Below are 22,724 nucleotides of genomic sequence, written 5' to 3'. Positions count from 1 at the left end.
AAGATGCTTTTTCTTGATGAGCAAAATTCATAAGTCTCATAAGAAAATAAGTCTAGCTTTAAGCGAAATTTAAGGGATTTTGTGCATAAAACAAGCAAAAAATCTTGTATTTTTTCTTGTATTTAGTGTTTAAGAAAAATGTTCAAGATTTTTTTGCTTACCCAATTGGCAGATTTTTTTGCTTGTTTCATGCACAAAGTCACTTAAATTTAAAATGTTTGGTCTAAAAACTAGACTTATTTTCTTGGGTCTTTTTGCTCATCAAGAAAAAGCATCTTTATTTAAGAATTTTTAGATATTTTTACTGAAAACAAGGCTCTGTTTACACGTACATGGTTATTTTTAAAAACTGAGAGATTTACCTTCGTTTGTGCCCCTCTTTACACGCAAACGGAGAACTCGCCTCTGAAATCGATTGTTTCTAAAAACTCCGGCCAGAGTGGAGATCTTGAAAATCTTCGGTTGCACGGTTGCATGTAAACTGAGACAAACGGATGTTTAAGCAGGCAACGTCACAGAGTATGCGCCAGAGCTCGCACCTACGTCAAAAGTGCGACCGTTTACATGTGACTGCTACTCTGAACGCTTCCAAGATCACATTTATGTTCGTGCAAACTCGTTTTGTGTGCTTGTATTTGCAAATACAGCTGCTCCATTATGTCGAGGACAGAGACGAGTGCTCAGAGGTCAGCAATTTTACGCGTGTTTGACTTCATGCGGTGCTGCAAGAACCGACGGACGGATGATGTCAAAGTACCGCGAGAGCGATTCGAAATTAGACCTCTACGTGTGATTCCTCAACTCGCTCTCGCGGTACGTTGACGTCATCAATCACCTACTGCAACAACTCCTCCCTTCAACATGAAGAACCAGTTCACGTCACCACCAGCGCTGCCGGTGATTGGCTTACGTGGGCTTGAGCGTCTCTTGACGACAAATATGCACCGGTACGTGTAAATAAACACTTTTCTGAAAACTGACATGTGTGCACGATATTATTTTTGAAACCGGAGAGGTTGAAATGTCCGTTTATGAAAATAGCCGTCCACGTGTAAACATAGCCCAAGACAAAAATACTACGAATTTTTTGCAGGTGTAATATCAATTATTATACACTCAAATAAACGGATAATGTCCTGGTAGAAAATTACCGGCACTTTTTCCGTTATGTTTACAGACATTTCTGTTTATTCAAAAACTGAACATTCTGTAGATTTACAGAACACTGTCCGTAGATTTACAGAACATTGTCCGTAGCCTTTAGGGACACTTCAATCCGCCTATGAAACGCAACAATGGTGACAATCAACAACAAAGCTTCATGCCGCAATGCATGTTGGGTACCAATATTGTGGAAAGCTCTTTCTTAACATTTACTCTCACCATTGTTGAGATTTGTATTCAAAGTGTTGATGTCTCTGAAGCAAAAACCACAGTTGACACATTTGCTTCAATCTTATTCAATACAGTGTCTTATTAGCATGGAGTATACATTTCAATTCTTTATTCTTATTTTATCATTTCATATTTAAATGTTAGGCAGCATACCATAAAAACAACCAAGCTTATATGACATCATAGACAATTCTCCTTCCTCAAGCAACAAACAAGTTGTAATTACTACAAGCAATAACACTGTTGCAATGTTAAGAGAGCAGAGTCAGTTCTGGAAGTTCAAGGGACAAAAGCCTAACTAAAGGGAACACTAATCACCATAGTGGTGACTTCAAATGAATCTAAAACAAACACAAACTGTAGATTTAATGTGATAAAGGTTGTGCTAAATATCCATTTGACTTACACGTCACGTCAGAAAGAAGATTTGTCTAATAAATCACATGTGTCGATGCTAGAATAGTTTAACACTTGTATCTTGTTCTGACAGCATTTGTTTAGAAGTTAAACATCATCCATGTTAGAAAAGAACTCTGCAAGCAAGTTGTAATTTTAGGTTTCAAACAGAGATGGGGATAGAGAGGCAAAAGTGAAAGATTGCAGCAGGAGTTGTTGCACCCATAATGCACAAAAAACAGATAAACGCCTGTAAAAACATAAATACGGAAAATTCCTTCATACTTACACAGTACTTTGTCAATTTTTTTACGGATTTTTTTTTAGAGTGTACAACCCAGCGTGGGGTTTATGTTTATATTTGACCCAGCATTTTGGGTTGAAACACCTAGAACATGATAAATTACAACCCAACACATGGGCTCATCCCTTTCTGACCCAGCACCGGTTTGAAAATAACCTAGCAATTTTAGAGTAAAAATGTTCAAATAATGCAAATTTACAGGTGGGTGTTTTTAATTGGCCTTGGTAATATGCTAAAACCCAATCAACACAACCTAAAAATCTTAACACCCCAGCATTGTGGGAAAGCATCACCTACATTTTTCTTCACAAAATGTTAGCCTTATCTTTAAAAAATGTCTTTTTCTCCCCCTCAATTACTTAAGACATAATATTTATAATGTATTTATGAGTATTAATGACTTCACCGGCAACCCTCTAAATGATCTACACAGCATGCGTGCACTCTCTTTGGATGTCACAAGTCTTCGTGTCAGTGTATTTTACACAGTGATGGAGAGAGATATTCGATCTTTTAATTGTAATGACTTCACATTTAAACTGTCTCGACTAAGGTGCTTGCCTTTGGGTTGGGTTTGAAGCGTTCAGCCAAAACTATACATCCATCTGCTTGTCTCTCCCAACCCCCTTCTCTCATTCAGTCTCCCCATCCCTCTTTCTCCCTCCTCCGTTTCCATGTTGATATAATCAGAAAATGTTTCAAGCAAAGAAAATGATGACATACTGTCCGTAATAAATACTGAATCGCTCAATTGGAATTAACATATATACTTTGGATAGGGAAGTCTTATTGACTTAAAGGATCTCTTTTACTAGTAATTACTGGTAAGTCCTACAGGCAGACCTTTTATTTATATAATGTTAATGTTTTTATCTATTAACAGAAAAGCCATTTGATTCAGTGCTAACTATTGATTAGGTACAAATAATCTTAGCACACCAAAAACCTTAAAGCGTTTCTGCAGGACACATCATTGAGGATTAAGGATCAATAGTGACGTATTGATTAACCATTGTGAAAATACTATAGCCGTTCTCTGTTAAGGCTTTAGTGACCGGTGTGAAGTGCTACAGGCAGTCAGTGACTGGCGTCCTCAGGCCAACACAATTACTGCACAACACAACGAGTAATTGAGCATGAGGATATCACACTATTGTAATTATCGTCATGTTTTGTGTTGCAGCCTTGATGCACACCATTGCATGGGCTAAACTGCAAGAGAAAAGCACAAGGCCTTTTATGCTTAAAATACATCTCTACATGTTTCCAAGGGGAATTGTGTAAAAATACATTTTGATCTTTCAGTATTTGATCATTTTGTTTGAATTGTTGTGATATACAAAATTGTGTTTTCACAAGGAACAGATGAATGCAAGGTAGGAGAGATACTGTATATAAAACCCTCCGATGATCAGAGCTTTTCTTTAAAGAGACAGTCCACCCAAAAATGAACATTTGTAATGAATGCTTACAGAATTATTGACACAAAAACGTTTTTGCCAAAACAGATCTCTTCCGTACACTGTCAGAAAAAATGGTCCAAACAGTCCCAAGCTGTCACAGGGGCGGTACCCTTTAAAAAGGTCATGTGGGGGTGGTTTCCCGGACAGGGATTAGCTTAAGCCAGGACTAGGGCTTAGTTTAATTAGGAAAATAACTAGTTTTAACAAACATGCCTTACTAAAAATATTATGTACTCAAAAAAATTATTCAAGCCCTTCTTAGAGATGACACATTAAAATTGTGTTCAATTAATTAAAAATACCTCATTAAGAGCAATAAGTATGTATATTTAATTAGTCTAACACAAAATGAATATGTACTATAATTTAGTGATATCTTTTTTATTGAGTTAACACAGTTAGATTGAGTTTGGGTTCTGGAAAAATAATTTCCAAGCATGCTTTGCATGCAACTGCTTTTGGAGAGTCATTTTTTTAATTAAGTGATATTTAATGCATTTTTAGGTGAAGAGAAAGACTTAATAGTGTTTTATGTCCATTTATCTTATTGATTTCAAAGTGTTTGTGTTATATTTTTTCAAATTGTTTGGTTACCATCGTGCAGAAGAGTGGCGCTTGTGGTTAGGTTGTGGATGTGCCATATTTCTCTCAATGAGCACTGTGCTAATGCCTGTTTGGAGATCAGTCTCTTCTCACATGTTCATCCAAAGTATCATATGTTATTATTAGTAGCATGCTAACATGTGCTTATGCTAATTAGTATGATATAAAAACGTTTTATTTAAAATAACAGAATTGAGTTAGTCAGACTACACTACATTGAGTTATTCAAACTACGCTAAATTTAGTTATTCAGACTACACTAAATTGAGTTGAGGTAACTAATTGAGTATTGCCATTTACTTTAAATTGAGTGTAAATCAGTTTTTTATGAGTTAGGGGTACACATTCATATTGGATGGAAATCCTACCCACAATTTTATTGAGTTAATCCAATTAATACTTTTTTTGAGTGTGTGTGCATTTTGAAGCAAAACAAAGAGCACTGATGTATTTTAAAGAGCACAAAATATTCGATTCATGATTTTACATTTCCTTTGGTGAAAGTGCGTATTAGTTCATGTTAACGATATGCAAAAGATACATACCCCAAAGTAAACAATGACGCGAGTTATCGTCTCCAACGTAAATCTCTTTTTTTTGGACTACAACACACGGATTGTAGGCAACAGTTTACTTTCTGGGATTGGAGATGTAGACAAGACAAACATTATCATAATAACTCCTGTTAATTGCATTGTGACCGAATCTTTTAAACATGGTAAGGAGCGTCACATTTCCGGTTGATGACAGAGGTGTTCAGGCCAATCAAAACGTACAGATTAACTGGCCAATCAGGGACACAGAGCTTTTCAAATCTATGAGTTTTGTACAAAATCAGAGTTTCAAGAAGACACGGAAATCTGGAGCTACAAAAATGTACGATATGTGGCGCAAGCACATTGTATATTACTAAATACACAAAATAATCTGTTTGTTAGCAATGAAATGCGTGCACTTTAAGATGTCAGTGCAAGTTGTTTTCAGTTTGGACAGCTCTTACATTTATTATAGTCTAGGATTAGTCTAATGCAGGGTTCACACCAGACGCGGTAGAGTGTTTTACATGTTAAGTCAATGCAAAGACGCGATTAGGCATCCTGCGGCGCGGTAGGCACGGCGTGAATTGAGCGTTGCCGCGGGAAATGCGAGAGTTGAAAAATCTGAACTTCGGCGGATTTCCGTGCCGCGTTAACCAATCAGGACCTTGCTGTAACGTGATTACAGGAAGCGAGCAGACTGGCGGAGTCTCAGCAGAGTCGCAGAAGCCCCTCCCATGAAGCGAATTTTCGCGTGAATGACTAGAATGATTAGAATTTCACACGCGGCTTTTACGCGCAAATGAAGTGAGTAAACTCAAATGTTCAAGCGTCTAATGTTATTGCCGCCTCTACCGCGGTTGGTGTGAATGCACCATAATCTCTGTCTGGGAAACCGCCCCCAATATGTACCATTTAGATACAGATGTACATTTCACTGTAAAAAAAAATATGCAGCATTTTTGTCAAATCAACATATATTTTTATGTTGCTTTAACAAAAATATAAGTTAAACAATTTCAACTTGATTTTAAAGTTATGTCAACTTATCACATGCCAAGACTTAAAATAGCAGGTTGAATTGACTTGCAAAACCAAGTTGATTTAACTTAACTGCATTTTACTGACTTTTTTATGTTTAAGTGCTATAATTGGGTCCCCAGTGCTTCTATTAACCTAGAAAACGTGAATACGATCAACCCAGTAACTTAGTTTTGGTAAACCATTCTCCACAAGCATGTGAAAAAATAAGTTCATTGAAATTTGGTTCCCCTTGTGATGTCAGAAGGGAATAATGCCGCCCCTTAATCTGCACTCTCTAACTACGGCACTGCCATTTAGTGCAGAGATCAACTCATTTGCATGTTAAATGACACACCCAAAACATCACATTTTTGCACACACCTACAAAGTGACAATTTTAACATGCTATAATAAATTATGATATTTTGAGCTAGAACTTCACATATGTACTCTGGGGAAGCCAAAGTATTATATGACATCTTAAAAAAAATCTTGTGAAATGTCCCCTTTAATATGTATTATTGAGGTTTTAATATTAACTCTTTAGGTGCAAAGGTGTACTTTTGAACCATTTTTTGACATTGTATACAACAACATAGTGACCACATCTATTGAGAGCTATGAAAAGTAGTCTGTATGACTTTAAAGCTTTAAATCACACAAAAATGAAGGGTGTTCATTGACAGGGTCACATATGGGTTTGTGATGACATAAGTTAAATGATGAACGATTTTTGGGTGAACTGTTACAGTAAGTGTGCGTTATAAAGAAATGGAGAGGCGGAAAATCAGGACTTTAATTAAAGCAACACCATTGATCTTAAGCAGAGTGCTGATGTTGCTGGCAGTGTTTTGCTTTCACTCTAATTATTCTGTAAAATCCTCTCTCCTCTTTTCTTTCCCCTTCGGATTCTTCCCGTCTCCCTCCCTCTCAATCTCGTTTTTTATTAATGCACCTCTGCACCCTCTTCTCTCCCGCCATATCTCTCGCCCTCTCTCTCACTCCAAGACTGACAGATAGCTTCTATCCCCGTTGATCTTTAAAAGATGCCAACTGGAATTTGTCATAGCCCCATCCTCCCCTCCCATGACAGAAAATCATTGATTTTTGTCGCCCTGTTGGAATAATGATAAGGACTGTTGTTAGTGGAGAGGAACGGTATGCGGGGTTGAGCTTAGACGCTAAGGTTTAAAAAAAATACATGGAAACAGGTGCAGAGCAATATATCTAACCTTCATTTTAATGGAAACTAATGGGTGATTAAGTGGAAAATGGCATGTGATGGTGGACTGTATACGAGAAGTCGTCTAAAAAGGCCTGTAGGCGTAATGTGGCACTTGGATTTCATTTGTATATTGGCTTTTGGAATTAATTGCCTGATGGATTTAAAAGAGATGGACATTATATTCATTGCCCTACTATTTTGATTGTAAATTTTAGAAACTGGGATCAGACAGATTAAAGTAGAAGCATATGCTCAAGATATCAGAGAGCGGGAATAGCAGGGGAAAGTCCCCGCAGAGTTTGATATTAAAATCAGCATGCAAATCAAATTTGTCCAAAATGAACGCGCCAACGGCAAGCCTCTAATCGAATTTATCATCGTCTTGTCTGCGATTTACCGGCACACTTAAGAAAAGGAGTCCCTCTGGAGAGATCTGACTAGAATCCGGTCTGTCAGATTCTTTGTGCACACTTAACACTTATCCAAATCAAGACAAAATTAAGTGGATTGTTTTCACATTTTTAAAACAAACTAAACATGCATTTACTGATGGAAGTACCCATTTTTTCAGGACAATAAAAGAAAATTACAAACATTTTAGCCACGCTTAGGTTTTAGGGTCTGGGTCAATATAAATACTTAAATGCTTGATATGAAAGTTGCATGACACGTACAGTAGTATGCATTGAAATGGATGCATAAAACTAACTAGATTGTGAAATATATGCAAGAAAGACCACTCACAACTCAAATTGCAAATAAATACAAAAAAGAAGACAGTTCCATACACAAATATTACTATGATTTATTGCTAAATTAATTTTTGCTTATTTTTACAGTCTGTTATTTACATTTATGTATTTGGCAGATGCTTTCATCCAAAGTGCATTAAAAAAATAGCACATCTAAGAATGAAATCATTTAAAATATGCACAGAGTCTGTTCGAGCTGAAGGTATTAAAGGTGCAGTGTGTAAATTTTAGCGGCATCTAGTGGTGAGGTTGCGAATTGCAACCAACGGCTCAGTCCACTGCTCACCCCTCACTTTTGAAAGACATAGAGAGATTACGGTAGCCGCCACTGGACAAACATGTCATCGTCGGAGACAACTTAGTACAATTTTTTTATCCTTTTAAGGGCTTCTGTAGAAACATGGCCGCCCAAAATGGAAACTTCCATGTAAGGGGACCCTCGGTGTAAGTAGATAAAAACGTCTCATTCTAAAGTAATAAACACATAACGGTTCATTACGAATGGTCTTTTTACACCCCTGATAATATAGGTTTGAATATTATTTTGCATTTCTGTCAAGAGATCCTATAAAAAATTACGCACTGCACCTTTAAATAAAAAGCTAAATAAATGTCCTTGTCATTGCTGTAGTTATTTTTGTATTTTTATTTTTTGAAGCTACATGAAATAATACCAATACAATTTGTAAAGAAGTGTCAACAATTGTGTTTTATGTCATGTGTTCGCACTCACAGTCACAGTAGTGCTCAGGTGCAGATAACTGTATTAGCGCGTGCTGTCATTTCAGCACTGGACAGCGTCAGTATGAAGGGGTGGTGCGCGCGCTCGCGGTGCACAGCAGGACTCTTTTTAGAACTTTAAGAACATTAAGATCCAATAAGATAGTGGTTCTAGTACGAACCAGACGGCTTCTGTTTATCAGCATAACAAGATCGATCGAGCGAGCGAGATAGAGAGAGAGACAGAGAGAGGCTTGGAGAGGCTTGACGCATAACCCCGCCCCTCGACTCAGAAGGTGGAAATCCCTGCCCTAGTTTTAAATCCTTACTTTACCTCATTCAGCGCACCTCGTTTACCGGGGTCCATCTGCCAGGGACGATTTTACACATTTGCTTTCCATTCAGCCTCTCCTAAAGGACATATTTTAAACGCATCGGCCAGCGCACCTGTTAAGCGTCCCCATGCGTAAAACATGAATTGCTGAGAGATCTTCGGTACCGTGTCGAGGTGAACGGACAGGATCCGCCGCTGAGCATCACATCATCAGTCTCACACACACACACACAGACACGAGAGGAGCGACCGGTGTCATGATGGACCCGCGAGCCGCGTGCTGATGTTCGGAGTCCACGATGGATTCCTGCGCGTCTACTTCAAGATTCCCACACAACCGTATTATAAATGGAGGAGGAGAGTGATTGCCGCAAAATTAACAACAGCTTCCTGCGGGACCACAACTATGCAACTGAAGGTATTTGGAGAAATCGGATTCAATTCGGATTCTTACTAATATATAGACTAAATAAAGGTGGGGGGTGGATAAGACGCGAATGGGCTTCTGTTGCATGGGCGTTAGTGAATGATGGTTTATTGGTAATCATTAATACAACTTAAAGTCTTGGGTTCATTGTATGTAGTGTGCATTAGATTATAAGTCCATATGAGATGTGCATCGTGCATTTGGCTTGGAATAGGAATATATTTTATAGTCTGAGAGCAATTTAGGACTATATATAGATAGATCTGGTTTAAGGTGTTACTATGGGGCTGTGGCCATTGAGGGATGACGTGTACAATGACTCAGATATGACTGGCATAACAGAACACAGCAGACTGGAGATATTTAGGAGCACTGCAGCATTAAAGTGGAAATGTTGCAATGAAGGGTGTGTCAACATTGATGTATAAAATGTGCCGGATTTCCGTTTGATGTCTTCATCGGAAGTTATGCATGATGGGAAGTTTTAGGGATACATGCTATAATAGCACAAGAGTCTTTAAATGTAATCAGCTGTAATTTTCTTAAAATGTGATCTAGCAAAGATTTCAGATCAATCACCTTCTGTCATGCTTAAAGCATAGGGCTACAGCAAAAGCTGCTCCTCGAACCCTCCCCCAGCATTGGGCATCTTCATGGGCGCTGATTAATGTTTGTTGGAGGTTTTGCAGAACGGACTCGTTAAGCAAAATCAATCTGAAGGAATCGTATGCCATCGGTTTTCCTCACAACTAGACAGAAACACACGCAGCTTCTTTTACTCTCAAACCTTTTGTCTATCTCTCTCTCTCTCTCTCTCTCTCTCTCTCTCTCCTAAGCAAATTAATGGCACGTGGAGTCTCAAAGGAGAACTAAAGAAGAAGATAGTGTCTGTTGGACATAGATTTTAGTCTGACTGCATTATGTTTAAAGTTAATTATTTCATTTTAAATCGAATCGATACGAATAAATGAGCCTTTATGCTGCTGTTTAAGGACAGACCCAAAATTTGATGTGTATCCCAGTTACACAGACTTGGAGATGGTGTCCTAGAATTGCATAAATATAGTCAAAACTGCACGTATAAAATATTTTTATTGAAATTAGGAGCAAATGTATAAAAGTATATTGATCCGACACTATTCTTAATATTGGAGAGAGGTGTCATACAATATTCATTTATAAAATAACCCAGCATGGGTCAAAAATGGATGAACCTAATCCATTGGGTTGTAATTTAACCTATGCATTGTTGGGTCAAAAATAAAAATTTTCTGGGTTAATTTAAACCAACGGCTAATTTTTTCTTTTTGACCCAATGCAGCCCAGCATTTTTCCGAGGGTGGGTTTTTTCAACCCATGTTAGGTCAAATATGGACATTTTTTATATTCATTTAAACCAGCAGTTGGGTTTGTCCATATTTAACCCAACTATGCAAATGGATGAACCCAATCTGTTGGGTTGTTATTTAACCTATGCATTGTTGGGTCAAATACAAACATTTTCTGGGTTAATTTAAACCAGCGGCTAAGTTTTTTTCTTTTTGACCCAATGCAGCCCAGCATTTTTTTTATAGTGTGGGTTTTTTCAACCCATGTTAGGTCAAATATGGACATTTTTATGTTCATTCAAACCAGTGGTTGGGTTTGTCCATATTTAACCCAACTATAGGTTGAAGCAACCCAGCATAGAGTGTATACAGTATATATGTGTCTTTGTTATCGACTTACTACAAAGAAAACAGACTTATATTTCTGTCACAAAGTGGGTCGCCATTCTCAAAATGTCACACACATGTTTGAGTGCCACAATGCCTTATGTGTCAATCCATGCCCCGCCCCCTCACCGCTCTGCACATACCCATACTGCCTTGCTCACGTGATGTCACAGATGATGGTGGTAGTATTTCACCGGCTGCAGACATGCTTAAAGGTGTAATTGAGGTCCACGGTTACTCTCTCCCACCCTCAGGCTGTGCACGTAGACCGAGTTTAATAACACATCGCTATAACCCTCCTGTGTGTTTCTTTCTATAGACACACACATAGATTGGCAACGCTTGTTATTTTCCATTGGGATTACTTATAGTAGTGTAAAGTGTGTTGATGCACAGGCGGTCTATATACACACACAGATAATTGCTGTTTTATGGAGCATTCCAGGCAGTTTGATTTTGATAATTGAGCACACTCTTTTTTTGCAACAACTGGTGCTATCTGCCCTATGACCCGGGATTGTGACCTACCAGAGGACCTTTTCTCTCCCCCAATTTGTCTAATTCACTAAAGTGGCATTGCCTTTGTAATTGGATTTTGCTGGGTAACTTCGTAGTCCCAGTAGTGGTTTGTTGGGTCCCAAATCTAATAAAGCATTGACGGAAAGGGCGATATTGAACATCCGTTATTGGTACCCCTTTTCCCTCCTCTCCGCGGTAAAGAGAAATATCAAAATATGCTATGGGGATTCATAAAGACCTTTTAGGTATAAAGATAATATTTCACGTATGCAATGTAAACGCTGAATATTAGTTTTTTAATAGCTTCCGGTTTATTGCGCACCTCGAAACGATATCCAGGGGAGTCGTGCTTGCTCACACACGGGACACATTCCCAGCGCAAACCTCATTTGCATGGGGAATCCTTGCTGCTACACACCTCTCGTGTGACAAAAATTAAAAAGCGAAACCAGACATTTCGAGGTCCTTTTCTTCTTGTAAGATGGAAAGACAAAATTTAGCACAGATCCTAGCAGGGTGACAGCATAAATAGCTGAAGGATGGATGCGACCACGCGGAGACAGAAAAAAGATTTCGCTTTTGTCTTCATTTGGGTTGCATGGGTTTAACTGAGCAGAACGCTCCCCCTGCACGCTTACACATCGGGCCATTCTAGCACCCACGCTACACAACACACTAATGAATGAAAATACACTGACAACATCATCAATCGCTCCAGGCTTGCAAAGTAGCTCACTTATAAAACAGAAGGAGAAAGATAAAAGCAAGCCTGGCAGAGAGAAGCCATTGCAGTATTCCAGTCTGCAATGTAGGGACCGAGTCCAACAGAACTTAGTCTGGATGGACAGTAATGGTTCTGCGCAGGCAGCCGTCCCAGACACAGTTACATTACTGCTTATGTAGGCACTTCTGCCCTAAAAGGAAGATATTGCAGTCTATTTCTATGTAATGCCATTCCAGCATCTATGGATATAAAAAACAGTTAAACTACACACAAGTTGCATCTCCAATTAACCAAACTTGCATGTCTTTGGACTGGAAGAAACTGGAGTACCCGGAGTAGACCCATGCTGACACAGGAAGAACATGCAAACATCACACAAAAAGACCTCCCAACCTAGACGAGGCTCAAACTGGGGACTTTCTTGCTACCCACTGTGGTGCCATTCAAAGGTCAAGTTACCTTAAAATGGATTTTAAAGAGTGTCATCCTTTACTTACCCCTCCAAAGTTGTGCTACAGATTGCTGATGTTTCTCATTTTACTCTTTAATAATGAAAGCGAATGGAAACTGAGGCTGCAGTCACTTACATTCTGCCTAAAATCTCTTTTTTCCTGAAATCCCTCCAAAAGAAAGCCCCCCTCCCAATTCTCTTTGAGACGACCATAGTTAATAGGGGTGTAAATTGGACAGTTCATTGCGGTATGATACAGTATTCAGGGCTTCACTTTTGTGCAGCGATTTTTTTTTTTTTTGGACGACCTAGTTAAGGCGGTAGGGTTCCCTAGCTTAGGTGGGCCGCCCGAACTGCAAAGTGCTGCGGGAAACCCTGGTATTATCTCCGCCGGCGATACGATGTTTGCTGATACATTAAACATTTCTTCGATGCAATTACGATTTGATTCGATTAATTTATTGATACTTTAATATTACGACCCTTGTTAAGCAGTTAAATTTTTTATAAATCACAAATGCAACCAAAATATATAACATGAATGTATTATAAAAGGCACAATCTCTGTCCCAATTCGGACATTTACAACAACAATTTTTTTATAAAGAAAAATAAATAATGATGGAAAAATTTAAAATCAAGTTTATGATGGCAACAGTCAAAGTCTTTAGCATTTCAGCTGGTTATGGCAAAGGTTTTCTGCCGATCTGTTTGTCCAATCTATTTTCCAAATACAAAATATTTCTAAACCCAAGATTTGCGTCTGATAGCAGTCACAACGTCTTTCTGCCTCTTTCGCTGTGTTTTCGCTGCTGCGACTGCTTTGTTCATTATCATTATCAAAAATGATCATTACCGCAACATGACATAAATATATACATTTACAAACTCATGTTTCGGTAATGAGAACTAAAAAGTTGTCTAGTTACTATGACAAACCAAATTTGAACTTTTATCTGGAGAGAAAAAATAAGAACTGCTTACCTGGTAGCCATCTTGAGTGTCACAGTCAATTATGTCCCTTCAAACTATTTTCTTATGTTGTTGAAAATGTTAGTTCATTGAGAGCTTAAACAATGATTGAAAATTGTTGCGGAGGATAAGAACATTTTTCTTGAACACAGTTATATTCCTTATAATTGTCTCTACATTTACCAATGATCACCAAATGCCACATGTTTCTTTACAATAAATGTTTATAGTATAACATGCACTGAAACTTTTTATTTTTTAGATTTTTTAATTATAAATATTTCAATGTCAAAGAACCCAAATCCAGTCATGGACACGTTGCGGTAATGAAAATTTTCCCCTTAAATGTGGAAAAAACAACAAAATTGGTTTGTATGATGTCATTTGTAATCATGTGCAAAATAGTACATGAAAAGATGTTTGTAACTGTATGCTTCTTATTTTTATAGCATTTCATTTATTTTTTATCAAAATGTTTCATGACACCTCAAAAGTCTAATTTCGCGAGAATCGCCCTATAGGGTTCCAACTAAATATAAGAAAATATATCCGAATAGATATAAAACAGTTTGTCCCCTTATCAGTGAAAACTCAACATATAAGGTGGAATGAGGGGTGGTGTTGTAGGTATTAAATGCACTTACAGTATGTTTAAAGGGATAGTTCACGCAAAAATGAAAATTTTGTCATCATTTTCTCACTCTCATGTTGTTACAAACCTGTATACATTTCATTTTTCTGATGAACACAAAGGAAGATATTTTGAAGAATGTTTGTAACCAAACAGTTCGTAAGCCCCATTTACTTCCATAGTAGGAAAAAAGAATACTGTGGAAGTGAATGGGGCTCACAAACTGTTTGATAAAAATATCTTCATTTGTGGTCATAAGAACAAAGACATACAGGTTTGTAACAACATGAGAGTGAGTAAATGATGACAAAATGTTCATTTATGGGTGAACTATCCCTTTAAGTAGTCTTGTGTATATTATTGTACTTAATGTATGTACTTTTGTGCGACAGCCTTTATGTCCAAGACAAATGTCCCTAAGGAGACAAATAAAGTACTCTTGAAAGTCATGCAGTTTTTAAACAACATTTGGGTGAGTAAATGAAACCGATATAATTTTGATGCGAACTCATCTCATTAAAGGTTACCTCACTCGAGGGCAATCTTAATATAGCCTAACGTCACCACAATCTTACATCACTCTTACCTCACCGCAATAAAAACTGAACTCATACAATATTAATAATAAATTGTACAATATTTCATCAACTTGATATATGAAACCTGCATATTTTCAGAATAAACAGGTGGGTTGTCTGGTTGACTAGGTCGTCTACAAATAAAACACAGCAGAGGCTGTCATGACACAAATTGTAGTAGGACAACAATAAAAATTCTTCTTTAATAAATATTTTAGTTTTTATATAAAATACATAAGCAAATAAAAAAATCAATCAAATAAATAAGTGAAATAGCTATTAATCCTCTTACAAGACACCACCCCCGGTTTCACAGACAAGGCTTAAAGGGATAGTTCACCCGAAAATGAAAATTCTCTCATGATTGACAAAAATGTCATTTTTGGGTGAACTATCCCTTTAAAGCCAAAGGTATACTAGGGACATCCGCGTATGCACGCCATCCGCATGACGTCATTTTCGTCATCAGAAGGGTCCAAAATTTGAGACCGCATGGACAGTCCACGTACAGCTTTGTTTATATTCGCGCTTTGGTCCGCAACGCGAGCCTCCGCTGAACAAACGGATGAGGCGTTTATAGTTGACTCACTCGCTGTTGCACTATTCCTTGAACCGCCAGGGGGCGACACGAGCAATCAAGTCAAAAACATACACAAAGAAGAGGATAGAAGTTGTTGTCCGGTGGAACAACCCTGGTGCTTCTAACATCAGAACTTGATATATAAATATGAGAACATGAATAAAACAACACGCTCTTAAATATGAGGTGCACAGTTTTAAAGCCGCTCTATGCAATTCGGCGTTTTTGTCAAACAGCGACCCCTAGAGTCGCTGGAGAATACTTGCAACTGTCGTAATTTCCCACTCTAGTACTCCAAAGATAATGACCAGGTAATGTTTCACAATTTCATACAAATATTAGGCTACTGCATAGTCTACTTAACTACCGATGATGGTAATAGGATAATAAGAAGTTTATTACAAGTGTAAAGTGCATATAATAATAAAGTACCGCGTTTGCTAGCTTATAACGTTTTAACATGATTGCAGCTAAATCACAAGTAAACATTACACAATGCCATGACAAAGTTAATTGTGTACGTTGCATTATCTCATAACATTGTTCGTTATAATGTCACTATACATGATTATTGCTATTTATCATAATAGTTTGCAAATTGTGCATGTTTACACTATTTTCAACCTCTAGACTTATTTATGTCCTGATAATTATGTGAGATATTGACAACTGTTGTCATGATAATCGCATGACATACTACAAGCAAGCGCAACAACATAGACCGCAAACAAGTTTACAAATGAGAGATTTACCTTCTAGTCCATCAACAAGATCGCCAGATCAGCATCCCATCCAGTGCTGTCTTTTAGCTCGCGCCAACGAGTAAAAACCTGACCGTGTGGGACTCTTGTCCGGTTCCTAACGCGGTCAGATTCTCTTTTCCTACTCACTTCCGAACGCACTTTCTTAACTTTTAAATCGTTTAGCCTCACGTCTCAAATTCGCGCGTGTAGTTGTTGTTATGGGCTTGATCGACTTCATGCAGCGCTGCAAGAACCGACCGCCGGATGACATCAAAGTGCCGTCTCGGATCATTCTCGCGTTACTTTGGCGTCGTCCGGCGGTCGGTTCTTGCAGCGGCGCACGGAGTCGAGCAAGCCTAACGTGTGTGACGTCGTTGCCGTTAAGCAAGTCGTGATTCTCGCGAGATTTGTCAGGGGCGGTTCTCTCAAGTTTGCATTGCTGGTTTTGGTAGCGGCGTCCTCCCCGAGCTTCAACAGGAGGATGATTTGCCCTACTATGACTTGGTTTACCACTGAAATAACTTTGAAGCTGTTATATTAAGGTAAAATAACTGCATAGTGTGTCTTTAATGGTGCAGGTACTTTTAAATGACCATAACTTGCTCAATTTTCTATCGATTTTCAAACGGTTTGGTTTCTTACAAACGTTATGAACGTGGCTATAATTCTGGATGATTTAACATGTTTCATGAATTTTTTTTTGCTTAAGTATGCAGTGTCATAGGTACATCTTTGACGTTTATAACAAAACCAAACGGTTTGAAAATAGGTACAAAAATTAAGCAAGTTATGGTCATTTAAATGTACCTGCACCATTGAAACTCAATGCTACGGGTGAGCGAGCTGCCTGTGGTAAGATGGCCGCCAAATGCAGACGTTCCACTCAATTGGCCAGCAGCGCAGGCGAGACATCTAGCCTTTATACATATCTATGGTTTGAACACTATGAAAAGGAAATATAACGCGTGCAGTTACAAAAATTGCCGTGCACACCTCCACTCGAAATGGGGTCTCGCGCACCCAACGCGCACAACTGCCCACTCGTTGACGTCATTTTTGCTGCGTGCACCAATGCGCCCGTGCAGACTCGTTGAGTATAAACATAGCTTACGACAGCGCATGCACATGAAAATGTTGAGACAGGACACTACACTATAAACAATAACACAGAAACAGCATTTGCACACCATCGTCTTTTCTTCATTTATTTTCAAGAACAGAAAGCCGTGGAGCATTTTTGTCAACATAATGTTTGATTTCTGTTCTTTGTTTTCTTGTTGTTTGTTCTAAACTTTGTTTGCAGTGGTGGATCGCTACTTTTCTTCATCTATCCTATTTTTTTAATGTACTGTAAATGTTGCAAATCAGTGCTTCCCTGATAGCCTGGTAGAGTAATCATTTGAATAAGAAATCATTCGTATTGCATATACGTGTCCAACGCGGCCATCCGTGTGTAGCCCTGGCAAGTGTACTCCACGGACGCGTGAGTGCGCGAGCCGGACGCGGAAAAAGTATACCCCTGCCTTAAGTCTAGTCCTAGTCCTAGACTAAAACACATGTTTGAGCTAAAAATAACTTGCATTGACAGGCCTTAAAATATGGCAGTGCCATTGATTTGTCTCAAGATACACACCAGTAACATCTTTCTCTAAGGCATGTTTAAAAAAGATGCTTAAGCATCTAAATTTAACTAAGGCCTAGTCCTGGCTTTAGCTAAGCCTCGTCTGTGAAACCAGGCCCAAAAGTTAGAAACATCAAAGCTGTAATTTTTATAAAATTGACAACTAGTCATCCATCCAGACCCATTAAAATGAATGAAATTGTGGTAGTGTATACTCAGTATACTGTATACCTGCCCTGCCTCACAAGCATCAAGGGAATTAAATGTCATTTACAGAACAAAAACATGGTCATTCTGTACAAACTATAAACCTTGAGGGGAAACAACCCCATTTCTTGTCACCAAATCTTCGTCTTGACATTGTACCATACTTTTTTTCCAAACGATAGACCTCTCTGCGGTAAGCATGTAATGGTTTTGTTTAAAAAAGCTCTGCAGTTTCTCTGAGGAGCCCAGCGGGGGTTTCACCCAGCCCTGCAATACAATTTACACCCCCATGCGCTAACATCATGGATAATGACATGCGCTACCCCGCACGGGCCTGATGGTCTCATTCAGGAAAGAAAGAGAGCGACAGACAGACATAGAGACAGACAGACAGACTCAGTATAGAGGCTGCCAACACAAACGGCCCCAGGCTACATTTTAAGACTTTAATCATAAAGAGAAATATCTCTCCGACCCAAAGGGTCCCATTTATAATTCAGAGGGTAACAGTGAGGCACTAATGTTGATCCCCAGTGTCAAGACTGAGTGCAAGAGCGGGACAAACAGCGAGGGGCCAGTTTAACATTTAACTGCTGTCAAACTCTGAGGTTTTTATTGACAAATGCAGTCAGTGACATCTAAAAAAGACCTGGAAAGATTTAAACATGGCTTCTTCAGCATTACTGAAGCTCACTTCCAACATTTTAGCTTAGGGGGCAAAAGTAAAATGTTTCAGAAAAACTTAATTTTAAAAGATAATGTTTTAGACAGAGATATATTTTTGCTGTGGTCACTAACTCACAAGTGTGGTCTATCAATACCATGTGAACTTTTGAACAAATGTAAAATGACTTCTGTATAATTTCACTTTACGTAAGTAGTGAATTGTTACTTTTGACCCTGACTGCAAGGACGAAAGTAACACACAGGTGGGTCAAAAGTAACACAACAAAACAAGATAGATTTTTGTGTTACACTTGTTTTTAGTAAATGACTATGACCTCATTAATATGTAACTGCAAACATATTTTGTCATTTATCTTTGTAAAAAGTAATGAAAATACATTTTTATTTTAAATTTCAGTTTTATCAAATGTTTCAAAAGCAACCAACAGTACAAACTTAAATTGTTGAGTATAAAACATTATTTTAACAGTTTGAACCATAGATATGTATAAAGGCTAGATGTGTTATGTGTGAGTCTCTAACGTCATCATCTGGCGGCCATCTTACCACAGGCAGCTCGCTCACTCATAGCATTGAGTTTTAATGGTGCAGGTACTTTTAAATGACCATAACTTGTTACATTTTCTACCGATTTTGGTTTCTTACAAACATTATTCAGTCCTTCCAGAAAAACGCTGAGTTTTTTGTGATTGTTGCGGGCAAAAATCCTCGATTTTGCGCCACGTTTTCTTAAAAAATGCGATGGATTATGCGGGATATTTATGCAATTTATGCAATGAAATTGGGGGAATTTGCAAAAATTGCGTAGCTTGCAAAAACTGCGGAAACTTGCAAAAGCTGCAATGATGTTCACGTCACAATCACGTCACTTCATAACGTTCCCATTGCAACAGAGGACACGGCTGCACTTGTGTGAAGTAAATGCAAAATTTTTCAACTTTCTGCTAATATATATGTGAGTTTTTGCTACGAAAATGGGGGGATTATGAAATCATGCAAGACCCGCATATTTTGTGCGCGGAAATCTGTAATTAATGTGGCGAAAGTGCGTCGTATTTGGAAAAAATGCAGCCCCGCATAAATATGCGGACTTTGGCTGATTATGCAATAAATCGTGCGATCGCACAATCGCGTTTTTCTGGAGCGACTGATTATTAACGTGGCTATAATTCTTGATGCTTTAACATAAATCATGATTTTTTTTAAGTATGCAGTGTCATAGGTACATCTTTGACGTTTATAACAAAACCAAACCGTTTGAAAGTCGGTAGAAAATTAAGCAAGTTATGGTCATTTACAAGTACCTGCACCATTAAAACTCAATGCTACGGGTGAGCGAGCTGCCTGTGGTAAGATGGCCGCCAAGTGCAGCAGGCCAGCAGCGCGGGCAAGACATCTAGCCTTTATACATATCTATGGTTTGAACATATGAAAATGAAATAAATAAAATTAGAATAATATCAGTTTTCAACATATACAACAGTACTAGCAGCGGGACAAAAGTAACAAGTGTTACGTTTGTCCCGACAGAATCTCCTCACATTTAAACTCGGTTTACTTTAATTTTGAAAAACTCTGAGAAGTGAAACTTCAGGATGTGTTAGAGAACTAAATAACCTGTAGATTGATCAGTACTGTAACACATGAAACCTAGAAACAAAACGCTTTATAAGAAAAAAATACCACTTTAGGAATTTACTTATCATGGTTGAAAACAGCTTTCTGGATCTACACGCAAAAAAACGGTGAGTAAATAATACGATATTTGTCAGGTCCGTCAATGGTTTGTGTGCTAAATATGCTGTCATAGTTTGGGATGCAAATGTTATCAGGGCTCGGAGAAAATCGCTTTGTTACTTTCGTCCCACTTTACTTTTGCCCCGGTTCTCATCTACATTGTTAGAAAAAGGTGTCTGTTGGGGCAGCACCATTTAAAAAGGTTTTAAAACCGCGGCGAAAGTAACACGGGATGAAAGTAACAAAGCGATTTTCTCCGAGCCCTGACTACATTTGCATTCTAAACTATGACAGCATGTTTAGCATCCAACCATTGAAAGAGCTGACACATATCGCATTGTTTCATTACCGCTTTGCGCGTGTGGGTCCGGAGATTTGTTTTCGGCCATGGTGGGTGGATACCTAAAGCGGTATTTTTCTCTTTTAACACGTTGTGTTTCTGGTTTCATGTGTTGCAGTGCTGATCAATCTATACTGGTTGTTTGGTGATATGGCACATCCTGAGGTTTGACTTCTCAGAGATTTTCAAGATGGAAGTAAATCAGGTTGAAATGTCAGGTCAAAAGTAACACTCCCGTTGCTAATACTGGTGCATTATGTTGAGAATTTATATTAAGCTAATTGGATTTAATTTAATTTTCATAGTGTTGAAATTTTTTTATTCTACCTTTGTAATGTCGGGTTGCTTGTGAAACATTTGATGAAACTGAATTTTAAAATGAAAATATAATTTCATTATTCATTTAACCATTATTTCGTGTATAAGCAGCTAACTCTCAACTCAATCGATTCAGTAGACTGAATATCAGCATGTTTCAGAGAAAATGAAATCTAAAAACAATATAAACACAATCCACAGATATTGAGTCAGATAGACTTGGTCTTATAGTATAAGACAGAACTGTTTTAAAGTCCAATTTTATATATAGTCAATATACTATATAGTCAATCTAGTAAAGATATCAAGATTATATTTTCACTTTTACATTATGTAGGAAAATTTGTCTAGTAAATTATTAGAAAAATTGCAAAAAATAATGACTTCAGATGGATTTTCCCGGGCAGGGTCACATGTCTGAACATTTATCGAAATCTTTAAGTCATAATGTCCTCATTTTTAATATCTTGGTAATGAGAAAAGATGCTGTATGTAAATGAAGCAGTCTCTATTTCACTTTTCTTGTGTTCCTTGTGGCGTCCCACAGCTTCAGTTTACCACATCTGTAGTTAAATTATGTATCTGTTAATGGCGTATGAAATTCAAACCAGTTTCCCCATTTCAGAAGTTCTACATGCGGTCTTCCTCTCTCAAACACACACAACCAACACAGACTCGCCCTCCATGTCCGCTCCCCAGAGACCCACCCCTCCTCTCCCTTCCATTTCCACGGGGCATTTTTCCAAGAAATAAGGTTAATTAGCTTTTTTGCTCTCTCTCTCTCTCTCTCTCTCTCTCTCTCTCTCTCTCTCTCTAAAGGAGAGTCACAGGCGTTGTTGTCGATCAGCAGGTGGTCAAGCTTATTATAACCAGCTCAAATCACGTCAACGCCTGGTGAAATCGGCCCGACCTGTTTCATTCTGTAGCGGGCTGAAGGCAAAGCGTTATTCCATTGCTTTTGAAACCGCCAGACATCGACAAGTCGATGGAGTCATCAGTCGATACAATCCAGGCATGTTAACAAAACAGCAGGCGCAATGTGCTGCATGTGGTTTTGTTTGCTGTCCTAGTTGTAAAGTATAGATTTGATGATCGATACGATTTGATTTTCATGCTCAGAGAATAATAGAAAGGAAAAGATTGAACATCGAGAACTTGCTGTGTTAACGCTGATGTCTATTCAACGACGGTAAATCTGAGCAACTTTGACTGCATATGTTGGTTTTAACAGAATATGTAATCCTGTTGGAACGATCTGGCTTTGAAGCCTGTGAAGAGTGAATATAGTGAATTATTTTGAAAGATCCATCGAAGTTAAATTATGAAGACAGACCTGTGCAGATATGACTACAATGTAGAAAATGGTAAAATTACGGCAGCTGGGGAAAAATACCATAAAATAACGGGCACAATAAATTACAGAAATTTTCTGTGATACAAAAATACAGTTTTTTGCTGTAATTTTACATGCATATTGACGTGTTTTACGTGCTATTTTAGAGTGGATATGTAAATATGCAGTATATTTCTGTAATTTTACCATTTTTAACTGTATTTAAAAAACCGTAGAAAATAAATAAGTAAAATAAAATTGTAAAATTCCCTAAAATAATTTTTTTACAGTATAGTATATCTAATTTGTTAAGGAAAAATCAGTGTGTTTAAATTTACAATTCTGTAATTATTATTAATAATTATTTAAGGTATTGCGGAGGATTTTCTT

General features: G+C 38.0%; 1 protein-coding gene across 3 annotated transcripts in view; it reads left to right on the top strand.

Annotated features, from left to right (window-relative positions):
* Window positions 1-22,724, top strand: part of ppp2r2ba (protein phosphatase 2, regulatory subunit B, beta a) — an 89,822-nt gene that overhangs the window by 39,722 nt on the left and 27,376 nt on the right. Inside the window, exon 1 of one of the 3 annotated variants that reach the window (XM_055177249.2) lies at window positions 8,507-9,169. The exons of the other annotated variants lie outside the window; for them this stretch is intronic. Coding sequence (XP_055033224.2) covers window positions 9,100-9,169 — 70 coding nt within the window. The 5' untranslated portion in view covers window positions 8,507-9,099. Of the gene's footprint in view, window positions 1-8,506; window positions 9,170-22,724 lie in introns of those variants that run through there. 3 annotated transcript variants of the gene reach the window in all.

This window comes from Misgurnus anguillicaudatus, chromosome 16 (assembly GCF_027580225.2).
Source record: "Misgurnus anguillicaudatus chromosome 16, ASM2758022v2, whole genome shotgun sequence".
Classification (NCBI taxonomy): domain Eukaryota; kingdom Metazoa; phylum Chordata; class Actinopteri; order Cypriniformes; family Cobitidae; genus Misgurnus; species Misgurnus anguillicaudatus.
Note: the sequence above shows the minus strand (reverse complement) of the source record. Positions and strands in the feature narration are given on the sequence as shown.